The 26,410-nt window shown below is 36.7% G+C and overlaps 1 protein-coding gene across 1 annotated transcript in view; it reads right to left on the bottom strand.

The window, feature by feature from the left end:
• Positions 1-1,087: 1,087 nt before the first annotated feature.
• Positions 1,088-26,410, bottom strand: part of LOC128173030 (uncharacterized) — a 77,323-nt gene continuing 52,000 nt past the window's right edge. Inside the window, exons 60-79 of the mRNA XM_052838782.1 lie at positions 17,808-17,981; positions 17,505-17,606; positions 16,911-17,005; positions 16,621-16,771; positions 15,917-16,040; positions 15,178-15,376; positions 14,724-14,790; positions 12,464-12,625; positions 11,694-11,786; positions 11,265-11,447; positions 10,587-10,658; positions 10,079-10,183; positions 9,421-9,630; positions 8,341-8,452; positions 7,917-7,984; positions 7,585-7,647; positions 7,072-7,254; positions 3,662-3,762; positions 2,761-3,437; positions 1,088-2,353 (exon numbers count right to left, since the gene is read on the bottom strand). Of these exons, the coding sequence (XP_052694742.1) occupies positions 2,271-2,353; positions 2,761-3,437; positions 3,662-3,762; positions 7,072-7,254; positions 7,585-7,647; positions 7,917-7,984; positions 8,341-8,452; positions 9,421-9,630; positions 10,079-10,183; positions 10,587-10,658; positions 11,265-11,447; positions 11,694-11,786; positions 12,464-12,625; positions 14,724-14,790; positions 15,178-15,376; positions 15,917-16,040; positions 16,621-16,771; positions 16,911-17,005; positions 17,505-17,606; positions 17,808-17,981 (3,024 nt within the window). The 3' untranslated portion in view covers positions 1,088-2,270. The remainder of the gene's footprint in view (positions 2,354-2,760; positions 3,438-3,661; positions 3,763-7,071; positions 7,255-7,584; positions 7,648-7,916; positions 7,985-8,340; positions 8,453-9,420; positions 9,631-10,078; positions 10,184-10,586; positions 10,659-11,264; positions 11,448-11,693; positions 11,787-12,463; positions 12,626-14,723; positions 14,791-15,177; positions 15,377-15,916; positions 16,041-16,620; positions 16,772-16,910; positions 17,006-17,504; positions 17,607-17,807; positions 17,982-26,410) is intronic.

Here is a 26,410-nt window from a genome sequence, read left to right as displayed (position 1 = left end):
ATTTAAATGTTACAAGTTTTACACAATAAAATGATCTGATCCATGTAGTTAGTCCCAGTTATTCCTACGTCGGAACAGTCTCTGTGCACATGTAGAACAATATTTCCATTTTCCACTGTCGTTGTCTGCGAAAACACAGCGAATCGATTTTGTAATAATGTCATCGATGGCTATTTTAATATTTAGGCCTAATCTTTCAATTGTTGAAAGTTATATGAATAAAAGTAATAAGGAATCATTTTTCGAATACTTATGAAGTGGTCAAACACAGTCGGACAAGATCACGTTTCGGGCTTCATGCGCGGATCTATACGGAAATCAGGGGTCCAGATCTCCCCTGCAAAATTCAAATTTCTTTAAATTACATTATAAAATTATCAAAAATATGCCTCGGACCCTCCGCTGGCAAACTCAAATATAACCGTCTGACCCCCCCCCCCCGGGGAAAATTTCTGGATCCGTGCATGGGTTTTATTGGATTTGATCACCGCCGACCGTATTTGATCACCTCATAAAACTCAAAGAATATTTCCTGATTCCTTAAAAAGAGAAAGGGCCCCAGTCTTCACAGACATGCAATACAAGGATTCCAACATTTACAGATATAATTCTGTCATGGAAATATTCGGCCCTGTTTTATTTTCACCCCTTTCGCCCTCGTTGTCAGCGACCATGACTGGGCGAATTCCTGTGTTTCAAATGATCTCTTTTTATAAAAACACAGAATTTAAAACTATAACGCTTAAAAAAAATAAAAACACCAAATTGAAAGTTTTAATCAGAGTGATTTATATCAAATATTTTTTTCAAATAAGTACTAAAATGCATCAAAATCATTAATCTCAATAGAAGGCAAAAACAATTCAACAATCCTAAGTCATACTTCTAATCAATGAAACTAAGTACTATTAAATTGAACCAAGATATTGCTTGTTCAAAAAATAAATAAGGCCAAAATAAAATTATTGTTTCTTTAGAATTGCCTCCTGCTTCATTAATAAAAATACACCCCTCCCCCTCGATAAATTTTCATGAGCAAAAAAATAAAGTTATTTTTTAAACGCAGATATTTATTTTTTTAAAACAATTTCTAATTAGTTAAGCTTCAATATTGTGATAAAAATTCCCTCCCTCCCTTCTGGGTCTATAAACCTCAAGGCGGCAATTCCAAACAAACATTTTTTAAAGAATGGCCTAATGTATATCAATAGAGAAGAACAGCTATACATGTACATGTACCATCACTAACATTGTAAAGAGTTGATGCAGTAAATGTATATTATAGAATAAATACAACAAGTCACATCATCTCGCAATATAAATACAACAAATGGCAAAGTGCAAAATAAAAGTCTGTAAAAAATTCAAATATAGTTTCAAGATCTGAACAACAATTGAGTATAAGAGTATTAAGCATAGAAGGGACGGCTGCAGATACAGTCCAAAACAAAGAAACGATACAACGATATAAACAATACGATATCACATTACAGGACTCAGTCTTATCGGTAAACACAGCTGTTACAGTAATGTCAGTTCACTTGATGTGAACAAATGACAATTTGTTCACATGTTACAATTTGTTCACAAATGACAATTTGTTCACAAATGACATTTTGTTCACATGTTACAATTTGTTCACATGTTACAATTTGTTCACAAATGACATTTTGTTCACAAATGACATTTTGTTCCAAAATGACATTTTGTTCACATGATACAATTTGTTCACATGATACAATTTGTTCACATGTTACAATTTGTTCACAAATGACATTTTGTTCACAAATGACATTTTGTTCAAAAATGATAATTTGTTCACCCCATTACACTAAGAATCATTGGCGTAACACAGATAACAATGTTGGACAATTAACAATTCATAAATCCTAATACAGCATCACTGGTGTAAATAATGTAACAAGCAAGTACAAAGTATAAGGTATTTATAAAGTATAAACCCTATTAGAAAGACCTTGTGACATCGAAAAAATATTGGAATATCATAATAATATGTAAAACCAAGTAAAATATCAAAATAAATTATGCTTCAAAAAATATAAATACAAATTTGTATAAAAAAAAAATATTTCGCAGAAAAGAACAAAAAAAAAAGTCCATCAAAAATTTGATGTTGAGCAAATAGAATGTACCCAATATTGGTAAGTACAGATAATATAAACATCAATATAAAACATTTAGTGATATGAATTCTAAATGCATACGTGTGTATATTTGTACACATTGGTTAATCTACATGTATAGTGACATCAAGACAGTACACACACTGAACTATTCGCGTCTTTTTTCTGGGGATTTCTCGGCGATCCTGCTGGCCTCTGCACTTGGCCACCTGAGAATACAAACAAACGTTTTCATTCGTTAACTGTCATTGGAACAGTAATAATGTAGTACTGTTACATGTTTTTTCTACACCAATGAACTAAAGATATTCAGTGTTTAATATTAACTTTGTTATCAATATGACAGTTGTATAATAAGATAAAGAAAGCAAACTTTAATTTAGGTATGTTGTCATTAATTTGATATTACACTGTATCTATAAATGCCAGGAATTAATATACACATAAAATTGCAAGAGGAACCCATCTTTGATTACTAAAGATTGCATTTTTTTGATAGTTGAGTACTATAAGATTTTTTTTTCTTGGGATCTGATACAAAACAGTGGACTTTCAGGTACTAACGTATAGAATCTACGTGAAATGATCACAAAATGATCTCGATTACCCATCATACCTCTGTTCGTTGTCTGGTCTCCATTTTGCTGACCTCCACTGGTACTGGGCGACTTCTGATCTGATCCGACTTTTGGCCCACCCTGTACACCGCCTTTGACTGGGTCTTTCCCCGCCATCTTCCCGCCCGGCCTCTGTTCCACGCCCCCTCTGGTAGGAGCAGGACTTCCGACTCTGTTGACTGGTCCCCCTAACCTAGTTCCAACGTTATCTTTCTTACTCTCCACAGATACAGCCTCCTTACTGGTCTTTACTTCTGCTGTGTTCTTTACTTCTGCTGTGTTCTTTACTTCTGCTGTGCTTCTAACAGCTTCCTTCTCTTTCCTGTTTTCTACAACAATGCCTACACTTGTTTCCTGCTCTGTAGGACTACCTTTCTCTGGGCTATCTTCTTGTTGCTCCTCCTCCATATTCCTTTCTTCCTCATTGTCCTCAGCCTCCTCCTCATCCTTTGCCTCTTCTTCCTCCTCCTCTAACTCCTCAGGCTCAGGTCGTTTCAGCAGCTTAAGGACCATAGGATGTCTCCTCATGTGCTCCTTCAGGAATTCGTCCTCGCGGTTCAAGGTCACTAGCCCAGCCCCGCGGGAGGTGGTGCCCCCTAGGGACAGCTTGGTGATGCGGTTCCCCTGGGAGTGGTTGTCACAAAGCCAGATGAGCTTACCACTCGGTAGATGACACCTGTTGAAGCAATATTTATGTTTATTACATTCATTCGCAAATTATTTCATCGTATATTCAAGTAACTTTGATAAATGTCCATTACCAATGCAAATATTCCCTTATAAAGGACAATCAATGTGCAGTATTCAATGCCTGTAGTAGCCAATAACTCCGTTAACACATGCAACTGAATAGAATTAACACACAAATTCTAGGTTTCAGTCATTGTTTTGTTAGTTTACCTGTGGAGACTCTGTAGCAGGTCCCGTTTACTGGCGTGGTCGGTCACAAAATGGTGGATCACTTCGTACGCCTTCCCAAAGTCTGTCTCCACAAACCCTGTCTGTAGATGATACATCAACATGTAATCAGCACTGATCATTTAACATTTTATTAATGCTCAAGTTGTACCAATAACAGAAAAAAATCAGTATCTGAACGAAAAAGTTTTAAAATGTTTTAAAATGATTTTAAACAAGAGGCCCATGGGCCACATCGCTCACCTGAGGAATAATAGGTATGATAAAATCAGCTTAATGGAGTCATAATACAAACTATCTGGACAATGTACAATAATACATGTAGATCCTGTATAAATAAAATCCATTTTCCCCTGGATATTCTTATGTTTATAATCATTAGTCCCTTTTCTAACAAGATGATTTTATAGTCATATCATATGTTGAGTATTGCAGTTCTCAAAATGATCCTTAACAATAGTTTATATATTAGATATAAACGTACATCAAACTCTGAACCTTCTCGGGAGGCCAAAGAATTGTCCTGGGGCCAAATTCTTAACAATTATAAAGAAACATCTGGCTGATTAGTTTCTGAGAAGATTTTTAAAGATTTACCCTATATATTCCTTTGTTAAACTTTGACCCCCCCATTGTGGCCCCACCCTACCCCTGGGGATCATGATTTTCACAACTATGAATCTACACTACCTGAGGATGCTTTCACACAAGTTTCAGCTTTCCTGGCTGATTAGTTTCTGAGAAGAAGATTTTAAAAGATTTACACTGTTTATTCCTATGTAAAACATCGACCTCCCATTGTGGCCCAAACCTACCCCCAGGGTTATGATTTTCACAAATTTGAATCTACACTACCTGAGGATGCTTCCACACAAGTTTCAGCTTTCCTGGCTAATTAGTTTCTGAGAAGAAGATTTTTAAAGATTTACTCTATATAATCATATGTTAAACTTCGACCCCCCATTGTGGCCCCATTCTACCCCCAGGGGTTGTTATTTTCACAACTGTGAATCAACACTACCTGAGGATGCTTCCGAAGAAGATTCAGCATTGCCGGCAGATTAGTTTCTGAGAAGAAGATTTTTAAAGATTTACTCTATATATTCCTATGTTTAACTTCGATCCCCCATTGTGGCCCCATCCTACCCCCGGGGGTCATGATTTTCACAACTTTGAATTTACACTACCTAAGGATGCATCCACAAAAGTGTCAGCTTTCCTGGCTGATTAGTTTCTGAGAAGAAGATTTTTAAAGATTTACTCTATATATTCCTATTTTAAACTTCGATCCCCCATTGTGGCCCCACCCTATCCCTTGGGGTCATGATTTTCACAACTATGAATCTACACTACCTGAGGATGCCTTCACACAAGTTTCAGCTTTCCTGGCTGATTAGTTTCTGAGAAGAAGATTTTTAAAAGATTTACTCTATATATTCCTATATTAAACTTCGATCCCCCATTGTGGCCCCACCGTACCCCGGGGGTCATGATTTTCACAACTTTGAATCTACACTACCTGAGGATACTTCCACACAGGTGTCAGCTTTCCTGGCCGATTAGTTTCTGAGAAGAAGATTTTTAAAGATTTATTCTATATATTCCTATGTAAAACTTCGATCCTTCATTGTGGCCCCACCCTACCTCCGGAGATCATGATTTTCACAAATTTTTATCTACATTACCTGATGATGCTTTCACACAAGTTTCAGCTTTCCTGGCTGATTAGTTTCTGAGGAGAAGATTTTTAAAGATTTACTCTATATATTCATTTGTTAAACTTCGACCCCCCATTGTGGCCCCACCCTCAGGTGAGCTAAAAAGGTTAAGGTTACAATACAATAAGTTGTTAAAGTTGGTTTCTGGAAGAACAGGCTTTGTAAATTTTCTTAATAAATATTGACAAATTTTTTAATTTTTTAAGCTTTAGTTTTTAAGATCTGTGTACAAACATAGAATTGTGAGCAAATCTCTGTATCTTGCTTATAATTCGAAGCTTAACACTCAAATATGGTTAGTAAATAGAAATTGTAAACAATTAAACACAAGAAACATGCACTACATGTATAACAAATAAAGAACACAATTTATTTTTTCGAAATGAATCATATATATACATGTATATACCTACATATTTCCGTCAGCGATATCAAACTCTATTTAAACTGAATAAACTCGAGAAAATGCCGAGCATCTCAACAAAACCTATTGCATTAATCTACATGTACCATTACGCAAAAGATTATGCCGAATTACCGATAGAATGAATTGTATTTCAGTACCCCTACATCCGATTTTGCTTAATTTGCGCAGGTAAACAGTTAACTGTTTGATTTACCGAAGTCTCTGTTTGATTTGATACGTAAAAATCACGAAATACAGACGATAGTTTCCAGGTTACAAAGCATAATGAGAACGAAACGAAAATCAGAACAAGCTAACACCATCGTCATGTGTGAAAACTATCAACGCATTGAAATATTTAGCCTCAATTTACTTCACAAAATCGGCACCAATATATTTTGTATGTTTCAAAATTTCCCTTCATACGCAAACTGTTGCACAACAAGCAAATTCATCATAGTCAGAAAGACCTTTTTCGTATAATGTCATGGCTGCTTTAAACAAAGAACCTCGTTTTAGAAGTATGGAATCATTTTACCGTATGCCGAACCCGAAGCTATTAAACTGATTGAAACACGCCTTTCCTTTATTATTATTTTCGTAATAACTCAGATTTGAAACAGAATTACCACTTAATTTTTGCAATTTATATTTTCCTTCCCATAAGGATAATTTATGCTAAACTAGGTTGAATTTGCCTCGGTAGTTCTTGAGAAGAAGATTTTTAAAAATGCACCCCCCTTTTTCTACAGTTTCAAGGTTTTCTCCGCTTTGAATACAGATCAAACTTTTATTTCTGCAATTTATATTCGCCCTCCCATAAGGATGCTTTGTGCCAAATTTGGTTGAAATTGGATAAGCGGTTTTAGAGAAGAAGTTCAAAATGTAAAAAGTTTACAGACGGACAGACGGACGGACGGACAGACGGACAGACGGACGGACAGACGGACGACGGACAAAATGTGATCAGAATAGCTCACTTGAGCTTTCAGCTCAGGTGAGCTAAAAAAATTTGAATGGATGTTAATTTATATGGTTAATACTGTATAAAATAATAACTGACCCACCCTCATTCTTTCATTAAGACTGACCTTAATGTCTATATATAGCTGTCTGACCCACTAACCTGGTCTATATACATGTAGGTCAATGACTGACTCACCTTGTCTATGTAAGTTGTTGACCCACTAAGCTTCCCTTTGAAGCTGACTGACCTATTGACCCAATTACCTTGTCTTTGTATCCGATTGATCTACTGACCCACTGACCTTGTCTATATAGCTGCAGTAGGAGTCCCCCACCTTCCCCCTCAGACAGTTCAGTTTGACGGTGCTCTGTTTGAGGACAGAGTAGAGGCGGGACAGATAGGGCGCCGCCTCACGGATCACCTTGACCACTTCTTCTGGGGACCGGGCGCTCAGACTTAGGGACCGCTCCGATATATGCCAGCCCTGAAAATCAATACAGTAGAAATAAGAGGAGGTGTCCATTTGTTTAAAAATATACTGTTACAAACTGAAGGTCAAATTTGCACATGAATCTGTATTAATTGAAGATCAATATGAAATGAAAATTTCATTTTAATGCAGCTTTTTCACACAATGTACATATATATCACTATGTGATTCCTTGCTTGTCTCCGATATTTACATCCTGACGTTACATGTATATCACTACATTCCTTGCTTGTCTCCCATATTTACATCCTGACATTACATATATATCACTACATTCCTCGATTGTCTCCCATATTTACATCCTGACATTACATGTATAATTACCTCCTCGTGCTCACACAGGACCTTGACACAGAACTCCTCTCCCTGCCAGTCCTCCTCATCCTCCTTCAACACAAAGTTATAATATTTAAACATGCTACAAGTAATTTACTTAAGATGATTAAAAAATCAGACACTCTCATTTATCAAGCATTCATTGACAAAAACTTTTTTGTAAATATGCAAATTAATGATTCAGAATTATTTACAATTTCAATGCCTCTCTAAAAATATAAAACTTTCCTTGAACCTAAAAAGGTTTCCAACCATTCAATTAACACCACTCTATCTTATCAATTAATTAATGAGTTAGTTAATAAATTGATTATCCTGACCTTCTTCCGTTCCCGGGCTGTCCTGGGCCGTTGAGGTTTACTCGAGTCTGATGTTGTCCCCATTGATGCTAGAAATGTGTGATTGTAATGTAAAATCTAAGTATAAACTAAAGAAAGGCGGAGATCAGCAGACATTGTTCAAGTTAGAAACTGCATGAAATAAATGACAAATTAGATGTAAATGTATACAGTTCAACTTTGATATATCAAATACTGATATCACGAATACAATGGATATGTCGAAGTGATTTGTAAGTCTTATCTAATTATTTTTTAGGAATTTTATCCTCTGTCAATATTTCAAATACTCAGATTTTTCAAAGTTTTTAAACAGTCCCACTTAGTTTGAGATAACAAAGTTTGTATTTACCGTAATTGTAATTTCAATGAAGACATATAAATTTTTGTCGAAGACCTGACTCACCAGCTTTGACGAAATCAAACACGAGGAGACTGGGGAAGATCTCAAAGTTCAGTTTGGTGGAGATCATGGTGATGTGTCGCAGGAACTTCCTCTGGAGGAGTTCAAACTCTTCCTACAATGTCATCAAAAGTCAATGAAAGAGTAGTCCAGATGGCATCAAATTTATTTTATTTTCAAAATATGTTAGTATGCTTATTTTAATCTGTATTTTGCATTCTGTTCATTATTCAATCATTCAATTTCTCTTCTTTCTTATATTTCACTCTTTTTTTCCATTTTTTTGTCTGTCTGCCTGCATTTTTACTGATAATTGATATGAAAATGTGTGGCTCTGATCTTCAATCTGTACTCTGTAAGAACTGAAGGGTTGTCTTAAGGTATCCGATCCATAATAGCCTCAGATTCAATGAATCTGGGTGCATAACAGATATGTATGGGTTTAATACTTAGTATACTTGGACATAATTTTCCTATTTAAGTATCAATATGTAAGAGTGGAATGTGTCCTAATTAATGACCTTTTCCTTATTTTGAAGAGTTGTTCCCCTTTGATTTTATTCTATAAAAATTAATTCTAAAAAAATCTACACGGTCTAAAATTTATTTTCAATAGTTTTTGTATTCCTGATGATAAAATACATCTTTCCACCAGAGCATTTTTTGATATTTCTTGTAATAACTTTTTTATTTTAAAAAATGTGCTTGTCTCCATAGACCTAATTGCAATCTTCATTAATTTATTACTGCTTAGTTAATAATATTTTTGAAAATTTCTCTCGGTAAATCTTTTTCTAATCTTAAATGCTTTAAATAAATATCAAAGTATTAAATACATGATGAATATTCAAGGTTGGAAAAATTTGGTCCCAATATGGATCGGATACCTTAAGTTTTTTTTCATTCTCACTCTCTCCTCCTCTCTTTTTCTGCTCTATCTCTCTTTCTCTGACTCTTAGTCTTTCTCTCTCACTGTCTCTAAATCTCTTTCTCCCTCTCACACTCTCTATTTCACAGTCCACCCCTTTTCTCTCTCTCTCTCTCTCTCTCTCTCTCTCTCTCTCTCTCTCTCTCTCTCTCTACCTGGTAAGAGAACTTGAGGTCCTGGGCTTTCTTTTCTTGGTTTCTCTTGGCCTCCGCCTCCAGCCTCTTTTTCTCTGCGGTCTCGTCTTTCTTCTGATTGGTTGACGCCAGGACCTCCTTAACCTTCTCCAGTAGCTCTGGTCGTCGATCTTTGTCCTGCATTGGCAAGATTATCGGGTCTCCATCCAACTTCATCAGGAAGATCTTGACCTAACAAGTTAAATCAATCCTTGTAGCCATGAAAGAAATTTTATCAATGTTTAGCACAAATCCAAAGCAAAGGGTAGGGGGCCCTTAAAATTTGATGAAGACCTAAATGACTTCACTAGACCTTGAAACACCAGCAAGCAAATTTTATGGATTATTAATTGCTTGCATAATAAACTAACATAATTCAAATTAAAGAATGATTGAGATCATATATTTTACTATCAAAACTTCAATATTTAACACATTGTATGCCTGGGCATGACAATGAGTCAATCTGTGATGCAGTGGTACATTAAGTACACAGATTCCTGTATGAGGTGTTTTACTTGTATAAGTTGTGTTACCTGACTGAAGTGCTTATCTGTATGAGGTGGGTTACCTGTATGAGGTGTGTTACCTGTAGGTGTTTTACCTGTATGGGGTGTGTTACCAGTATGAGGTGTGTTACCTTTGTATCCCAGCGATTCCCACTCCCTACAGGAACCACTACTACAGGCATCTTGAGACTGACCGCATACTTCAGCTCCATCATACAGTTCTCCGAGTCAGCATACTGCAACACACAAAATAAGAGAGTGTATTCGTTAGCTACCTCCAGAACTGTCAAGGATATCTTAATCTTCAACTTGCTATTTGGAAAGTAGACAATGTAGATCTACCGGAGATCTCCATACTGCAGATCAGCAAATTAGCATTACCGCAGCTCCCTAATTGACCAAACGAATACATCCCAAGTTATGTATAAACGAAACATTTCATATTATGGCTTTACTCTCAGAGTTGGCACTATGTGCATGTTACACAGGGGTTAATATGACAGAAAACAATGCAATAGAAGTGAGGTACTGTTGTTTTACAATTACTTGTAACTATAAGAAAAGATTTTTGTGAATTCTGTTGTCCATAAAGTGGATCAATGAAATGAAATGTTCATTTAAGTTTTACATTTTACTTACCTCATCGGACACACAGCAGACTACCATTTTACTCCTCTGTAATCCTAAGGCAATGTCCAGGTACAGCCCATACTGTAAAGGAAGACACACAGCTTGATAATACAGTACATAAAAAGACCTACAAAGGCATACTTAAAGCTAAACATTCATCCTATCCTCTCTATATATACTTCTTCTCTTATTTTATCCTCTCAATATCCTACCAATATTTTAACATTTAGGATACTTATGGTGCCTATCCTCTCTATATCCTTCCAATATTTTATCATTTAGGATACTTATGGTGCCTATCCTCTCTATATCCTACCAAATATTTTAACACTAAGGATACTTACAGTGCCTATCCTTTCTTTATATCCTATCATTATTTTATCATTTAGGATACTCATGGTGCATATACTCTCTATATTCCAACTTTATGATAATAAGGATACTCACAGTGCCTAAGCTCTCTATATATCCAACCTTTATGATGATAAGAATACCCAGACTGCCTATCGTCTTTGTATATCCTACATTTATGATGATAAGGATACTCACAGTGCCTATCCTCTCTATATATCCTACTATCATCTAGGATACTCACAGTGCCTATCCCCTATATATATCCTACTATCATCTAGGATACTCACAGTGCCTATCCTCTATATATATCCTACTATCATCTAGGATACTCACAGTGCCTATCCTCTCTATATCCAGCCAACAGGACAATTTCTTCTCCGTCAGGAAGTCCTTGATATCCCGAGGATCGACGGCTCCCAGTGACTTCCTGTTTTTGATGACCGTGTTTTTGGCCTCTGCCTGCTTGGAGTTCTGCCAACAATAGCTGATGAAGACCTCTGGAGGTTTCCGTTTGTTCTGATAAATTAAAATCATAAGTCACATATCATACAAAAAATTGTATATATCGGATATTTATGATCAATTTTACATGAATTTTTTTTTCCACTAAAATACTCAAAGCTATTTTAAATTCTAATGATGAAGCACTTTTGCTTTACAGATAAAAATTAAGCCTCTCCATATTGCAGAGTTCAACAAGCACTTGTTCTGCGTCAATTTAACAAGCTCGATCTTGTTCCACTGTGAGAGAGAAACAAGTACCTGTTCCATTTCCATCAGGTCCTTCTCTATCATACCCTGGAGGTCGGCTATTTTGGTCTTGTACCTGTCTGGAGTTCTGATCATACACAACAGCTGTAAGACAGTAAACATTGGTATAATGGTGGAACACAGGGGACAAAGCAAAGACAAGTGATTGGGACTTAATGTACGCTTACAGATGTGATGTTTTAGCAATTAATGTTTACACGTAACACATCAGCAAACTTCAAGATGATGTTATGTCTGCTGCATAAGGTACACAGTGAGGGTTATTCTCGCCCATGTATTTTTTTGCCCTTTAACACTTGCAAACAATTTTGCCCTATCTTGAATAAGCCCATACACAGTTTGTTACCTACTGTGATTTAGTGAGGAGTTCATGTTTAGAGTTAAGACTTAAAGTGTCTGCAATCTTCATGCTGAGGCTTGCTTGCTGCTTATATCTGCTTATATCACTTGTCACAGATTGTTACCAACACTACCTGTGTTTAGTGAGTGGAACTGAGTGATTCTGACTGTCACTGTACACTTACAGTGTCTATGATCTTCATGCCAAGGTCGGCTGTTGCTAAATATATTGATTGTCACAGAGTGGAGCCTACTGTGATATAGTATTTTGATGGGGACTTGATGAAGACAGACATGCTGTATCAGTAATTATGTAGACTTACAGACATGTTGTATCAGTGATTGTGTAGACTTACAGACATATTGTTTGAGTGATTGTGTAGACTTATAGACATATTGTATGAGTGATTGTGTAGACTTACGGCGTCCGCGATCTTCATGCCTAGGTCGGTCTGCTGCCACGCCAAGCTTGGTCGTACCACCACCACCAGGACCTTCTTACGGAGCTGATTGGCCACGTACAGGAACATGTCATGACACGTCTCATCCTTCTCAAACTGGTCTGAGATACAGCAGACCACAATCTGTATAGATATAATGAGATGAGCAAACCACTACCGTATTTTTCGGGGCATACGCCGGTATTTTTTTTCACCGATGCGCGAGATTCGGCCTATCCCCCATATCGGCTTATCGTAGTCCCAAAGTTAAAAAATCAGACAGAAAAATCCCAAATCCACTGCTTTTATCCATCATTTATTATGAGAGGTTGTTTTTTTTTCATCCATTTAAACTATTGTTCGATAGTTGTCTCGTTGATAATTTTCGTTAATATGTAACATAATAAATAATAAAATATACGCGATATTTTCATTGCGATTCAATAAAATATACGCTATATTTTCTTTACAATCCAAAATCAAAAGAATGTCTTTTTTCCATATCCATGTTTCATTATATAAACTAATCCGAAATCGCTCGTGTATGAAACGAGGAAACTATTGTCGCATACTAAAAAAAGAAAACGAAACCGTGTAGATAGTAATATTACGGAAGACTGTGATATAACGAATATTGCAATCCCCGGTATTATGAATGTGTGCAGTTTGGTTTTAAAGTGAAAAAGTGAAATTAAGAATAGATATTTAAGAATGACATCAGTGCATTCAGTACTATGCTCGTTGATTCATGGTAATAAATTGCATCATTTTGATTTTTGTGATTCTTTCATGGCAGCGTTTGTAGGAATCAGTGGTCTTGGGTGTAGAATAAATCAAATACGTTATTCGGTACAATTAATCTCCTGTTAGTTGAAATAACGGTATTCTGGTGTCGTGTGTATACAAAGGTGTGAAACCCGTGTCTTAGACACAGCCTGCGGGCACAATAAATGATAGCGTAGTGTATACCTCAGACCAACCGTTACACTTTGTTGCATTAACTGTGTTTGTTAGGAATACAACTTTCTTGCAAAACGACAAGTCACTTCTTAAGTAATTTAAAGAAAAAAACATAATTTAAATAATTTTCAGGGTATTTCCATTTCTCATTATTAACGATTACGGGAGATAACTCTATTTGAAAATGAAACCACGTGTTTGAGATAATGGACGCCATACCCAGTATTTTACGTATAGCTTTCAAAGTATAACTTGATCAAATGAAAATTAAATGTAGCTGTTATCAATGAAATACAAAATGTTTAGAAACATAGTATACATAGTATATTATACAAGTTCATGGGGGTAGGTGTTGCAATAAAATTATATTATGTGAACTATACGGAATACGGAAATACGGAAGAGATCAATCATCCACAAAACACAGACGTGATTGAGCCAGATTGTTCTATTTTTTAAAATTGCTAAAAATATATTCGTTTAAGCTAATTAAATAATTATAATTACTCTTTTAACTTTCTATATTGATATTCCTGAGAGTGTTTATACCGGCAATGGCTTTCTTAATCAGCGGTCATACTTTCACTAAAGTAATCTTCGATTGAAATTCGGCCAATCCCCCAAATCGGCCAGTCTAAGGATTTTTTCTGAATTTTGTCTAAAAATGAGCAATTCGGCTTATGCCCCACATCGGCGTATGCCCCGGAAAATACGGTACATTTTGTGTATTTGTATAGATTGAACGAGATACAGCACACCACAATCTGTATAGATTGAAAGAGTTACAGCTCATCATGATCTGTATAGATATAATGAGATACAGCACACCACTATTTGTATAGATAGAACGAGATACAGCAGACCACTATTTGTATAGATATAATGAGATACAGCAGACCACTATTTGTATAGATATAATGAGATACAGCAGAGCACTATTTGTATAGATATAATGAGATAAAGCACACCACAATCTGTATAGATATAAAGAGATACAGCAGACCACTATTTGTATAGATAGAACGAGATACAGCACAGCACAATCTGTATAAATATAATGAGTTACAGCTCATCACGCTCTGTATAGATTCATGTATAACGAGTTACAGCTCATCACATTCTGAACAGGTATAACAAGCTACTGTATGCCATGATCTGTATATATATATAACGAGATACAGCAAACCATGCACATTCTGTATTATAGATATAATGAGAAACATGTACAGCACACCACAATCTGTATACTGTACAGCATTGTGCTGTCTTATTGCAGTAGTACCTTGGCGTTCTTGAACTGTAGCGTCATCTCACTGGCCGTGTCAGGACTCACTCTGTCCGGCATCCACCTACAACACACAAACCCGTCATACTGAGTCTCTCTGTTAAAGATCAACACTGCTCATAAACAGGCACTTTCCGCAATAATTCTCTTTCATCAAAAGATGAATCAAAAGAATAATCATATTGAGGTAAGGTAAATCTTCATATTTCCCTCATCATCATGCAACAGATGTATATTTATTTATTATAATGAGCAAATCGTAACTTGAGAACATCTATGGACGGTGTATACAACACTATGGACAGTGTATACAACATCTATGGACAGTGTATACAACACTATGGACGGTGTTTAAAACACTATGGACGGTGTATGCAACATTATGGACGGTGTATGCAACACTATGGACGGTGTATACAACACTATGGATGGTGTATACAACACTACTCACACATTGTATTTCCAGGCCACCAGATCTTTCTTGATGTCGCGGGGGTTGATAACATCACTCTTGTTTTTGGGCGGGACGTCAGCCTGACAGTAAAGTACGGCGACGTCAAACTCGATGTCGTCATTAATGGACTGCAGGGCACTGATACTGGACTGGAGGTGGATGTCAAACTCCGAGTTCCTGTCATCTGGCATGATGGCTGCAGAAACAGAATAAACCACATTACAAACGAAAGTCATAGACACTGCACACAGTACGTACTGACTGGAGGTGGATGTCAAAGTTTTTGTTGTCGACCATGATCTCTCTCTCTCTGTCTCTCTTTCTCTCTCATCTATTTACACATTACAAATAAAAGTCATAAACAGTACACATATTTTTTACTGAAATGAGGTGGATGTAAATCTCAGAGTTTTTGTTGTCTGGCATGATGCATTGCCAAGTTGAAATAAATGAAACAGACAAAGGTCACATGACATTCTCCACATACTTCAAACAATCAGACAGCAAAGATCAAACTTTCCATGCAAATCTGGAGATATTTCATGAATTTTGATTTCTCTTCCACTGATTTAGACAATCACATTGTTTATCAAAGTCTTTGACTGGTATACTCTTAAACTCTGTAAAATAATAATCTACATCTAAAACTCATCATATTATGATAATCTTTCTTTGTCTCCTCTCTGCCCCCCCTCTCTCTCTCTTTCTCTCTCTGAGCTATTAATACATGATGTACCCAGTAGCTGTGTCATGGCCACGGTGTGGAAGTTCTCGGTACACTGCAGGAAGGGAGCGTTCATACTCTTGGCTTTCCTAATGATTGACGCCTTGAACAGATGGGGGTCCATGAAGCTGTCCGACTACAACAGAACCAGCAGGGCTCAAGCCTTGTATAGTAAAACACGGTTATAACGAACACGCTTATAATGAATTGACGCTTACAGCGAAGTGATTTTCATCCTGTGACTTTATTACATGTTGTAAACTTGACAGATACAGTTTATAATGAAGTAAAAATGCCTGTTCCTGGGATTTCATTGTTAGCATGTTTTACAGTACACAGAAATCTTACACAGTTATTGAGTTTTCTATCTTTTTGGAGGGAAACATGAACTTTAATGAACATGGTTTACAGGAAGATCTGGTCTATTTTGTTTCCATGAGTAAAATTACAGCAAGGCTTAATGCTTATTGTTTGACACTGGGATCAAAATTAGGCATCGTCACTTTAATTTTATCTTGCCAAATTATAGCAAAGATTAGCATTTCAACAGACACTTGGGCCAGTGCTAGTTATATAAAAAAGTTTTAGCTGACTCTGTGGTAACACTATATATACCTGTTTGCAGTAATGCTATACATACCTGTTTGCAGTAGTACTATATGTACCTCTTTGCGGTAGTACTATATATACCTGTTTGCAGGTATAACTATTTTTACCTGTTTGACGAGACAATCAGGACACGGAATATAGAAGTCGTAGCTGACGCCATGATAAGACTCGGTGATCAGACTCTCCAGCGTCTCGTGGATCAGAAAAAGAATGTTCTCTGGCCGCGGACCCTGAACGGTCACCGTCAGCTGACTGTCACTGCAGAGGAAAAGTAGAAGGTGTAACTAAACAGGAAATGTACAGCACATCATTCTGATATAAACCAACACAACAATCACAAGCTATTATATCATATTCATTACAACACCCTCAATATGCTTTTATTGCATGTCAGTACCTGTCCTGCTGTATGAGAGCCAGGTGCTGGTTCTTCTGTAGGAAGGAGCCCTTCTTCCAGATCATCTTCCCGTCAGAGAAGTTAAACAGCCTCACCTTACATACAGAAATATCAACATCAGCACAGAACAGATTCCTAGCTTTTGAAATTATATGATATTGACTAGTCGGTATCTCGAACACTGAAATCTCAAACACTGATATCTCAAATACAATGGATATGTCAAAGTGATTTTTTTAGTCCAAAACACTTAAACTTTTACCCTATTTTACCCTCGATATCTCGAATACCTCAAAGTTTTCAACCAGTCCCATCTAGTTTGAGATAACGAGGTTTGACTGTATTTGCATTTTAATTACAATGTTAATATTTGACCTTGACCTTTGTTTCACTATTTCGGGCAAAGGTCAACCTCTGATTTAATTGAATTCTTATCAATTTTGAAAACTCAAATACAACAAGAGCACAAATAACATATATTAAACAAAAGTCCTTGCCAAAATTGTGTTGAAGGGATCAGTAGTCTGAGGTTTTATCCATGAAGATTTACTCTGTAAGGTGAGTTCTTACCTGAACTCAGGCGGGCGTTCTTACCTGTAGCCTGTTGAAGAGTCCCCCAGGCAGGTAGACAAACCTGTAGACAATCTTGTTCTCATGGACCGAGTCATCCAAACGGTCCAGCTCAGGCCACTGGAACTAGTAAGGAAACAGACCAATCAAATCAATCAACAAAATCATCATCTGTCCAATATGTTGTGGGATATTCAGTTCTAATGATCTAGGTCAGGTTATTTATACTAAAAAGAGCACAATTAACCTGAAATCAGCAAAAGCACTTTACTACCCCAATTACTAAGACATGTACATGTATGTATTATCATTAGGAAAACGCTATACCTCTTCCGGTGGTTCCAGGGGAAGCAGACAGGGCACTATGTTGAGCTGTTGGCCGGGGAGGGGGTAAGTGAGGTCAAACTCCTCGGTCAGACTCAGGAGCCAAGGTCGAAGGTCAGGGGCAAACTTCTCCCAAACTGTGTCCAGCTGACTGTGCTCGAACCGACCGTCATTCCTCTACAAAAAGACAGGTAATGACAAGGTACTCTGTATGAAGTGTTAAGACTTCTTCAATAAGATACTTTATACAGAAAAACATTTGCCCTTGTTTTCTTTTCACCCCTTTGTCAGTGAACAAATTTAAGTCTGGGTGAATTCCAATGTCTAAGCTTATCTCTAATTAAACACAAATTTGTTTGGGCAAATTCAAGAAAGGTCAGAATTGTGTTCAAGACTAGTGTAGAAGCACACAAATACACAAGGTGAAAATTAACCTGTATACAGTACATATATGATCATATACATAACTAGATGCTGTCATTAGACAGTAATACCCGCACCATGTGTTTGCCCCTAAATAACACTGTTTTATACCAGTTTAATTAAAAATGAAGGCTACATGCAAACTCCGGTAATACATTTAAAAATTATAATTTTCATAACTGAAGGATGAGATCCCTGCCCATATGATAATACACATCGTGACATGAGCAGCACTTTATGTGCAATTTGGGGTAGAACTGTTTGCAGTGAATTTTCAGTTAATCAATAATCTTAACATTTTATGTCATAGGAAGTATAATGGTCTATATAATTATTACAAACAAAATTAAAAATTAAATTTTGCCCCCTCCCCGTGGCGGTTGCCGGTTTTAGATTTGCTTCTGTGTGCCTACATGAACATCATCGTGTGCACAGATTTAGAGAAGGGGTGGGAGTGAGGGGTCCAGACCCCCCCCCCCCCTCCTCCCCATGAAAATTCGTAAATTACCAAAAATACACCTTGGACCCCAATGCTCTTACAGACATGTAAACGCTCTAACCCATTGCGCTTCAATGTTAGGTAACATTATTTGGGGGGTAAATATTTAATCAATGGTCAACATACTTTATTGTTTATCTCAATAGGAAGTATACATGTACATCACAATATGCAGGTGTCCTGCACCACCTTAAAGCTGTTATTTACCTAATAGAATAGTGCAAGTGGATTTGAAGAATAGGTCATAAAAATACATGCATGTTACAAATGACTGATATTTGTCTGAAGTTACGTACACAACACAGGTTTGCATGTCTCATTAGCGGGTACTAGTTTTACCCAGCTCTTCGATTAGATGGGTTCACGTGTATACATACATGGGTGTTGCTAAAACGCGGAACGGAAAACGGAACGGAAGGAAAACGGAAAATCTTATCTAATGTTATTTACCTCATAGATTTGTTAAGTATGCTAAAACGATATACTTTATGTACCTTTTTAAATTTTTTTGAAAGATTAGCAATATTAGATTATTTATTCAAGAATATTTATTTCCTCAAAATTAACAGTACATGCATTGACCACTATATTCTGTCCCAAAATATCCTCGATTCACTTTTTGCTGTATATTTATATATACCTCAGGGTTCAAGCGATTCTCTTTTAGAAGCATTAAACATTCTCATTATTCTTTCTTCAAAACGTCCTCTCTAGCTTATCAGCTGGTATAAATACACGGCTATAAATAAAGAAGTCTACGGGGTTTTGCATTTTAACAGACCCGGATGATGGTGTTGAAAAATTGTGCAAGGTCTTCTGAGTGACTTCCAAATGGAGAAAAGATGTCAACATTTTCCATTATAAATCGTCCAAATGTGCTGCATGAATATTTTGGGATCGACAGACTATAGTCCCAATATATAATCGGAAAATCAAACCAGGCAACGTCTAGAGCTCTCTATTCGGATCATATGTATATAGCTGCTGGAATAAACAACTGCATGCTTTGTAATACAAACGTAAACAAAATTGCATTGCTAAAAATACTAGTTTCACAAATTACTAGTTTCACAAATTACCGGGTATTTTAATGTTTACTGTATTTTAATTTTTTAATGTCGTCAGTCCTACAGTTTTTTTCTTCCATCTCAATGATACTGTATCGTCTGTATGATAAAAGATCGCCTAGAACACCGAAAATTCAATTTTGATGTAAGTATATACATGTACATCATATTTGAAAATAATATAAAAATACTCAAAACACGCATAAAACGCTTTCACTAACTGCGTACGTTACGCTAATATGCCAGCAATACCATATAAGAGAAATAAGTAAAAAGTTATAGCTAATTTGCTCGTTTAATCATGTTAATGTTTCACAATTCGTATACATTTGATTTTTCCGTTTCGTACTCAACTAAAGCCGAATGAATACAATGCTATAATTGATAGACATTCATATGAATATTAATAAGATAGCAACATGTTGATAATCATTCATTAGATATAAATAAAAGATACAAAGTAAATCGTTTCTGGCCAGTCTATACCCTTTTTAAGGGATAAACGTGATGATATTTTCCATTCCGTTCCGTTTTCCGTTCCGCGTTTTAGCAACACCCATACATACATGTCTGTGTTTTCCGTATGCAGAAAAGGATTACGGTAGTTAAGATCAGCTAAAGGAATTCATTATTGTGTTTTAATTGGATTATCATTATGATGTTCACCAATTTAGGTAAGCATAATACATGTAGTAGCAGTAGCACAATATAATAAGATGCCAGCATGGGATTCCTGCCAGCATACATAAGTTCTACTTTCACTTTCTAAATGTAATCTCCCTTTGACAGCATACTGTATCGTCATCTTTTAATATTTAAATAAGCTTATCATCGTTACCTATCCTATCGCATTTGTAAAGTTTCTGTCATTTTAGTTGCAAAAGTTATTTTTTTCATTTGTCAGACTGCATGCACTGTTGAGTTGACCCCATATTGACCCTGTATAAACAATTTCTGATTAAATTTGTGTATTTCATATGTAAGTAAGTGTAGACACTTATATTTTTTATATGAGTAATAATAGGAAGGAAGGAGTATTTCTTTCTTAATGTATTATAATGCATCTAATACATGTACAATGTAGGTCATGACCTTATGGGACTGTTCTGACCCCACGAAACAGGAAAATACAAAATATCTTCTAAAGTCATTATGATGCATCAACTGGTGTAAAGTACATTAATGACCCCCAGGTGTTGTCTTTAACCCCCCCCCCCCCCCCCCCCCCCCCCCCGCCTTTATGAAATAGGAAATGATATAATACACTGTATATTTTGTTAACTTCTGAGATCTGAGATCCTCATCCCTAAAACCGTTTAATTTATTTTTGCTCTTTGTGTCATTGCGCGTAAAATTTTATTGTAAGATAATGCCCCCTTGGAAACACCCTGACATTTTAGAACTAGAAATAATAATGTATTTTATCTTATTCATATGTTATACAGTAGTGTTTGATCCATGTGGGTAATTCCTAGCCTAATGATGTCACTGCTTTGTTTAGGAGACTTTACAATTGCCCCAAATAGGTGAATACACATGGCAGTGATGCATATAACATTTTGTTTATAAATCTTAAAAATTGAATTAAGCAATTTCCAAAATGTTAATGTGAATCACGAGAGAAAAAGCAATCAAGAAATGATTTAAAATTTGCTACTGTACACATGTAAGATTGTATTAAGAAGACTGAATCTTTATAAGCAGGTTAGATTGGGGGCGGGGGGGGGGGGGGGGGGTGTGAATGTGGAGTATAAACATTTATAATTTGAATCATTTATTGTTATTAATTAATTTTAACTTGTCAATGAATACTACTTATTGATCCCAAGGTAGAAATATGACCTCTGATCGTATCTCAATAGATCATTTGTCAATTATGCAAGGTGTAATGAAATTTTTTGTAAGAATAACATTTTTTACCAGTTTATAAAAGTTTTTAGACACCCAAATTATATTTTGATTTTAATAGATCATTCGACAAGGAAGAGGGGGGGGGGGGGGGGGGGGGGGAGAGAACAGTTTATATTTGAGTTTGTTTGGAAGTGGGGGTTCCAAGTCATATATTTGACAATTTTTTAATGTAATTTAAAATAAGACTAAGCCATACTACAGTCATGAACATGAATAGTATAGAACAAAACACAAACTAATACATGTACATGTATATATACATAGGAAGTATTACAAAACAGATGATTGATCTATATCTGGGTTCTTAAATTGAATCATATATCATGTACATATTATATTATTGTTTCTTTGTTCAAGGCATTTAAGATGGTATGTAGGTCATGATCCCAAGTGCTCTTCCTGAAATTATCAAATATCATAAAAACCATTGAGATCCCCACCTTAATCCAAAGATATTATTCCTCCTTAGGTCATGCAGGCGCATCAGATCATTATGGCATGTAAGCATGACCCTAAGGGGTCATCCTGACCCCCTTAGAATCAGAAATTGTCAATTATCTTTAAATTATTGATGTTTGATGATCCTATCTCTAATCTTTATTAATTATTAAGTCTCCTGAATGAAGTTTGGAGACTTATTGTTTTTGTACGGTTCTTAGTACATGTATATATTCTTCATCTTCTTTTTCTTCTTTCCCGCTCTGAACTTGTTTCTCAGAGATGGCTGAACATAATTGTACAAAACTCTAGGATATGATAGGCCTGCAAATCTAGTTGTGCACCCTGGTTTGATTTTTCTCATTTTGGGTTAGACAACCACTTTTCGGGGGAGGGGGGGGGGGGGGGAGGGGGGGTGTCAAAAGGGTGTGGGGTCTAACATTGAACCTTGTAGAAAGAATCATAGACTCTATTGTAAATGGTAACTTGAAAACGGACAAAGATAATAATATAGGGTTTTCATAATCATATATTGGCTGTTACTGGCAATATATAGGGTTTATTAGATCTGACCCCTGGGGTCATCCCCACCCCCCAGGAATTTGAAATTACCATATATCTCAGAAACTGTTATAATCATGAACCCTAAACCATATATATTCATGTTTCTGATGTCAAGGGGCATCAAATGTTATGTAGGTCATGGGCCCTGTGGGTGGTCCTGACGCCCTCAAACAGCAAGTCCCTTAATATCTTCAAAACAGTTGAGATCCCCACCCTTAAACCATATATATTCTTGTACCTTGTGTCAAGGGGCATCAAACGGTATGTAGGTCATGGGCCCCGGGGGTTGTCATGACCCCCCTTGAACAGGAAGTGCACGAATATCTCGAAAACGGTTGAGATCCCCACCCCTTAACCATATATATTCTTGATCCTTAAAGGGCATCAAAAGGTATGTACCGGTAGGTAATGGGCCTCAGGGTTGTTAATCACACACAATCACTAATTTACACCATGTGGTTTCATCCATTTAATATAACCAAAACTAACTCCCAAAACTGGAGAGTTACAATAACATAATAGAAAGAGTTATAAGAGTTATCTAACTTTGCATATAGATTAACATTAATTATACTTTTCATCTTTTGGAAAAGGTTTAATTTGAAAAAGTTAATAATGTCAATAAGTAAGGTGAAAATGAATTCGGTCAAAATATGGGACTTTAAAGTTATCAGTCTTGAATAAATTTTCCACTTTGCACAATCTGTAAAAGTTCAAGTCCGGATGCTCCCCGCTTTGTCATGCAGTTGGCTAACTGGTTCTTTCCGGCACACCATTTCACACTGGTATTTTTCTCATTGTTTACAGTTTCACTTATTGCTGCAATGTCTATTCGGAGTCTTCTGTCATCAACAAGTTTGGTAGAGTTAAGAGACTCAATAACACTTTTATTGTCAATGTAAGCCTCCACTGCTAATTGGTGACCAATGATTCCTTCTAGGAACTTTTTGTAGAATGCTGCAGATTCCAATCCCTCTTGTAGACTTAAGGCTTCGGCTGCAATAGTTGATCTTACAACCCGCTTTATTTTGTTTGTTTGCCAAGCTATAGGACAGCAATTCCCTTTTCTGTCTTTAATCCATAGTACATGTGCTCCAGTGCTTCCTACACCGTCGTTGAGATTACCAAGAGAAGCATCTGTGAATAGTACCATTTTCCAATCTGTGTGGGGATTCTCTAACTTGGGAAAACACACAATAGATTTCATATCTTTTAACCTGTTTACAACCTTGATCGCATGAAGGAGATCACTGACGTTGGCTTCTTTTAACTTGGTACTGAGATCTACCATTTCAAAGGAGAGCTCTGGTCTGGAGGTTTGTACGACCCAATTTAATTGTCCAACGAGTTTTCTAAATAAGGTTTGCTCTTCTATGGATAGTATATCATGTTTTTGTTTGGCTCTTTCTGGATCCATAGTTAAGTTTCTAAGGGAGTGGACGTAGTCTGTATGATCCAAGATAATTTTATCATTTTCTTGATTAATTTGAAATCCCAAGTATTTGAAGTTTTTCTCCTCTACTCTTCCTGCCAAGAATCTTTGTCGTAAATGTGACATGATTTTTTCGAGTGCTTCATTACCAGCATGCAAGAAATCATCGACATGACAACAAATAATGCCATTAAGTTCATGAGTCTGTAGAACAAATACTGCAGGATCTAATTTGGATTGCTTACAGCCAAGTTTCACAAGTTCCTCTTTCACACTCAAGTAGAACTGTCTAGCCCCATCCTTCAAACCGTACAAACAGTGTCGGAGTTTCCATATAATACCTTCAGAGACTCCACTTTCGATAGGAGGCCTGAGATAGACATCACGGCTCAGTTCTTTGCCTTGTAGGAAGGCAGACTTGATATCTGTGGTCTTGATGGTCCACTGTTTATGTGCTGCGATGGTGAGCAAGATGCGTATTGCTGCTTTACTTGCAGTAGGGCTATCCCGTTGTATCATGTCTTGTTCTTCGAAACCTCTTGCAACAAGCCTTGCTTTCACTTTGTCGTCTTTTTCAGTAATAACCCATCTTGTTGACACTGTTGATTGGCCTCTGTCAGGAACTTCATCATACGCATGAAAATCTAACAGTTTCTGTAACTCCTCTTCTTTGGCTGCTTTAATGTTCTTTTGTTTCATTTCTCCCCCACTGATGTCACTAAGATTGACCTCTAGTTCATGGACAGGTGTCTGGTTGTCAAGTACATCACTGTCAGTATTTTTCCAAGGGAGTCTACTCAAGTCAACACTTTTCCTTTCCTCACTTTCGTCATCCTGAATGTTGTACCAGTTCCTGTTGTTGCCTGTTGCTTTTCCAGCTCTGCTAAGAACAGTTGCTTTTCTCCATTGCTCTTCTGAATCTAATTTATAAATTATTTTATCATTTGCCTTCAGATGAACATTTCCTGAAGCATTGTCTACATTTCTGACAATTTTCTTATTGGCGATAATTTCTGAAAGCTTGTTTCCATTTTCAGTTTCATTTGGATGGGTATCTTTATGGACACTGCAATGTTCACTTTCAGCAGTTTTCTTCATCTCTTCATTTTCTGTTCTGGAAGGACCGTCATCGATTTTACACAGCCTGTTTGGTGACACACGCACGAAAACACTACCATGACGTACGAAAACCACTTTACCGTCTTGAAAGACAACTTTTCCCGGTCCTAGCCATCTTTCTCTGCCTTCTCGTTTGTAAAAAACACTGTCACCATTACTGAAAACTTGCTCAGATGCTCTAACTTTACTCCTCAGAGCACGCCGTATTCTTTCTTCTGCTTCTGTTTGAATGTAAGCCTTTCTAGCAGAATGTAGGGCGTTCAGATGTTTAGCAAATACCTCACTGGTAGTGGTACCCTCAAGTGCTGGTAATTTCTCAGTCATGATATTAGGTAGGTTTGGATTGGTTCCAAAAACAAGTTGATGACTACTGAATCCATTCCACATCTGAAGAGAATTGCGTGCCATATTTGCCCAACAGAGTAGAGCTTGACAGTCTTTCTTTCCATATTCCTCTTCCAGCTTGATTAACATGCTATCAGTGATTGCATGGACCCTTTCACACAAACCATTCTGGAAAGGACTCATTCCTGCTGTAGTACACGTGCGGACATTGAGTATAGACATCACTTCTCTCATTTCGTCTGAGCTGAACTCTCCTCCATTGTCTGTAAATATTGCCCCCATCACTCCAAATACACCTATCCAGTTCCTCATTAACGCATCTATTACTTCATTTGGTTTCTTCCTACTGATGAACACGGATACAGTGTAACGAGACCACATGTCAATAATGTGCAAAATCCATTTGTCATTCCACTTTTTCAGGTCCATTGCAACCTTTTCATTGAACGCTGTTGCCAAGGGCAGAGCAACCACTGGTCTTGGAGGGGTTCTGGCGAATAATTTGCAAATTTCGCATTTTCGCTCAATGTCTGATAATGTTCCATAGTATTCTTCCTTCCAGTTTTTGGCATCTTTCAAGAGGGCTACAAGCTTCTTGATTGGTGGATGAGCAAATTGTCTGTGTAATTTAAGAAGTTTCTCCTGAGAAAGTTTTTCACTGACTTGTGTTTCCTCTTTGCATACATCTGACACTGCCACAGTCTCACACTTATCGATTGGGACACAATAATGGCCCGCTGTTGTCAAGTTCAGTGCAATTTCTTTTCCTAAGATTGTGGCTGTATCATTTTCCAAGTCCATTTTTACG

This window comes from Crassostrea angulata, chromosome 2, assembly GCF_025612915.1.
Source record: "Crassostrea angulata isolate pt1a10 chromosome 2, ASM2561291v2, whole genome shotgun sequence".
In the NCBI taxonomy this organism is placed as follows: Eukaryota; Metazoa; Mollusca; class Bivalvia; order Ostreida; family Ostreidae; genus Magallana; species Magallana angulata.
The sequence above is the reverse complement of the archived record's forward strand: the minus strand, read 5'-3'. Positions and strand labels throughout refer to the sequence as shown.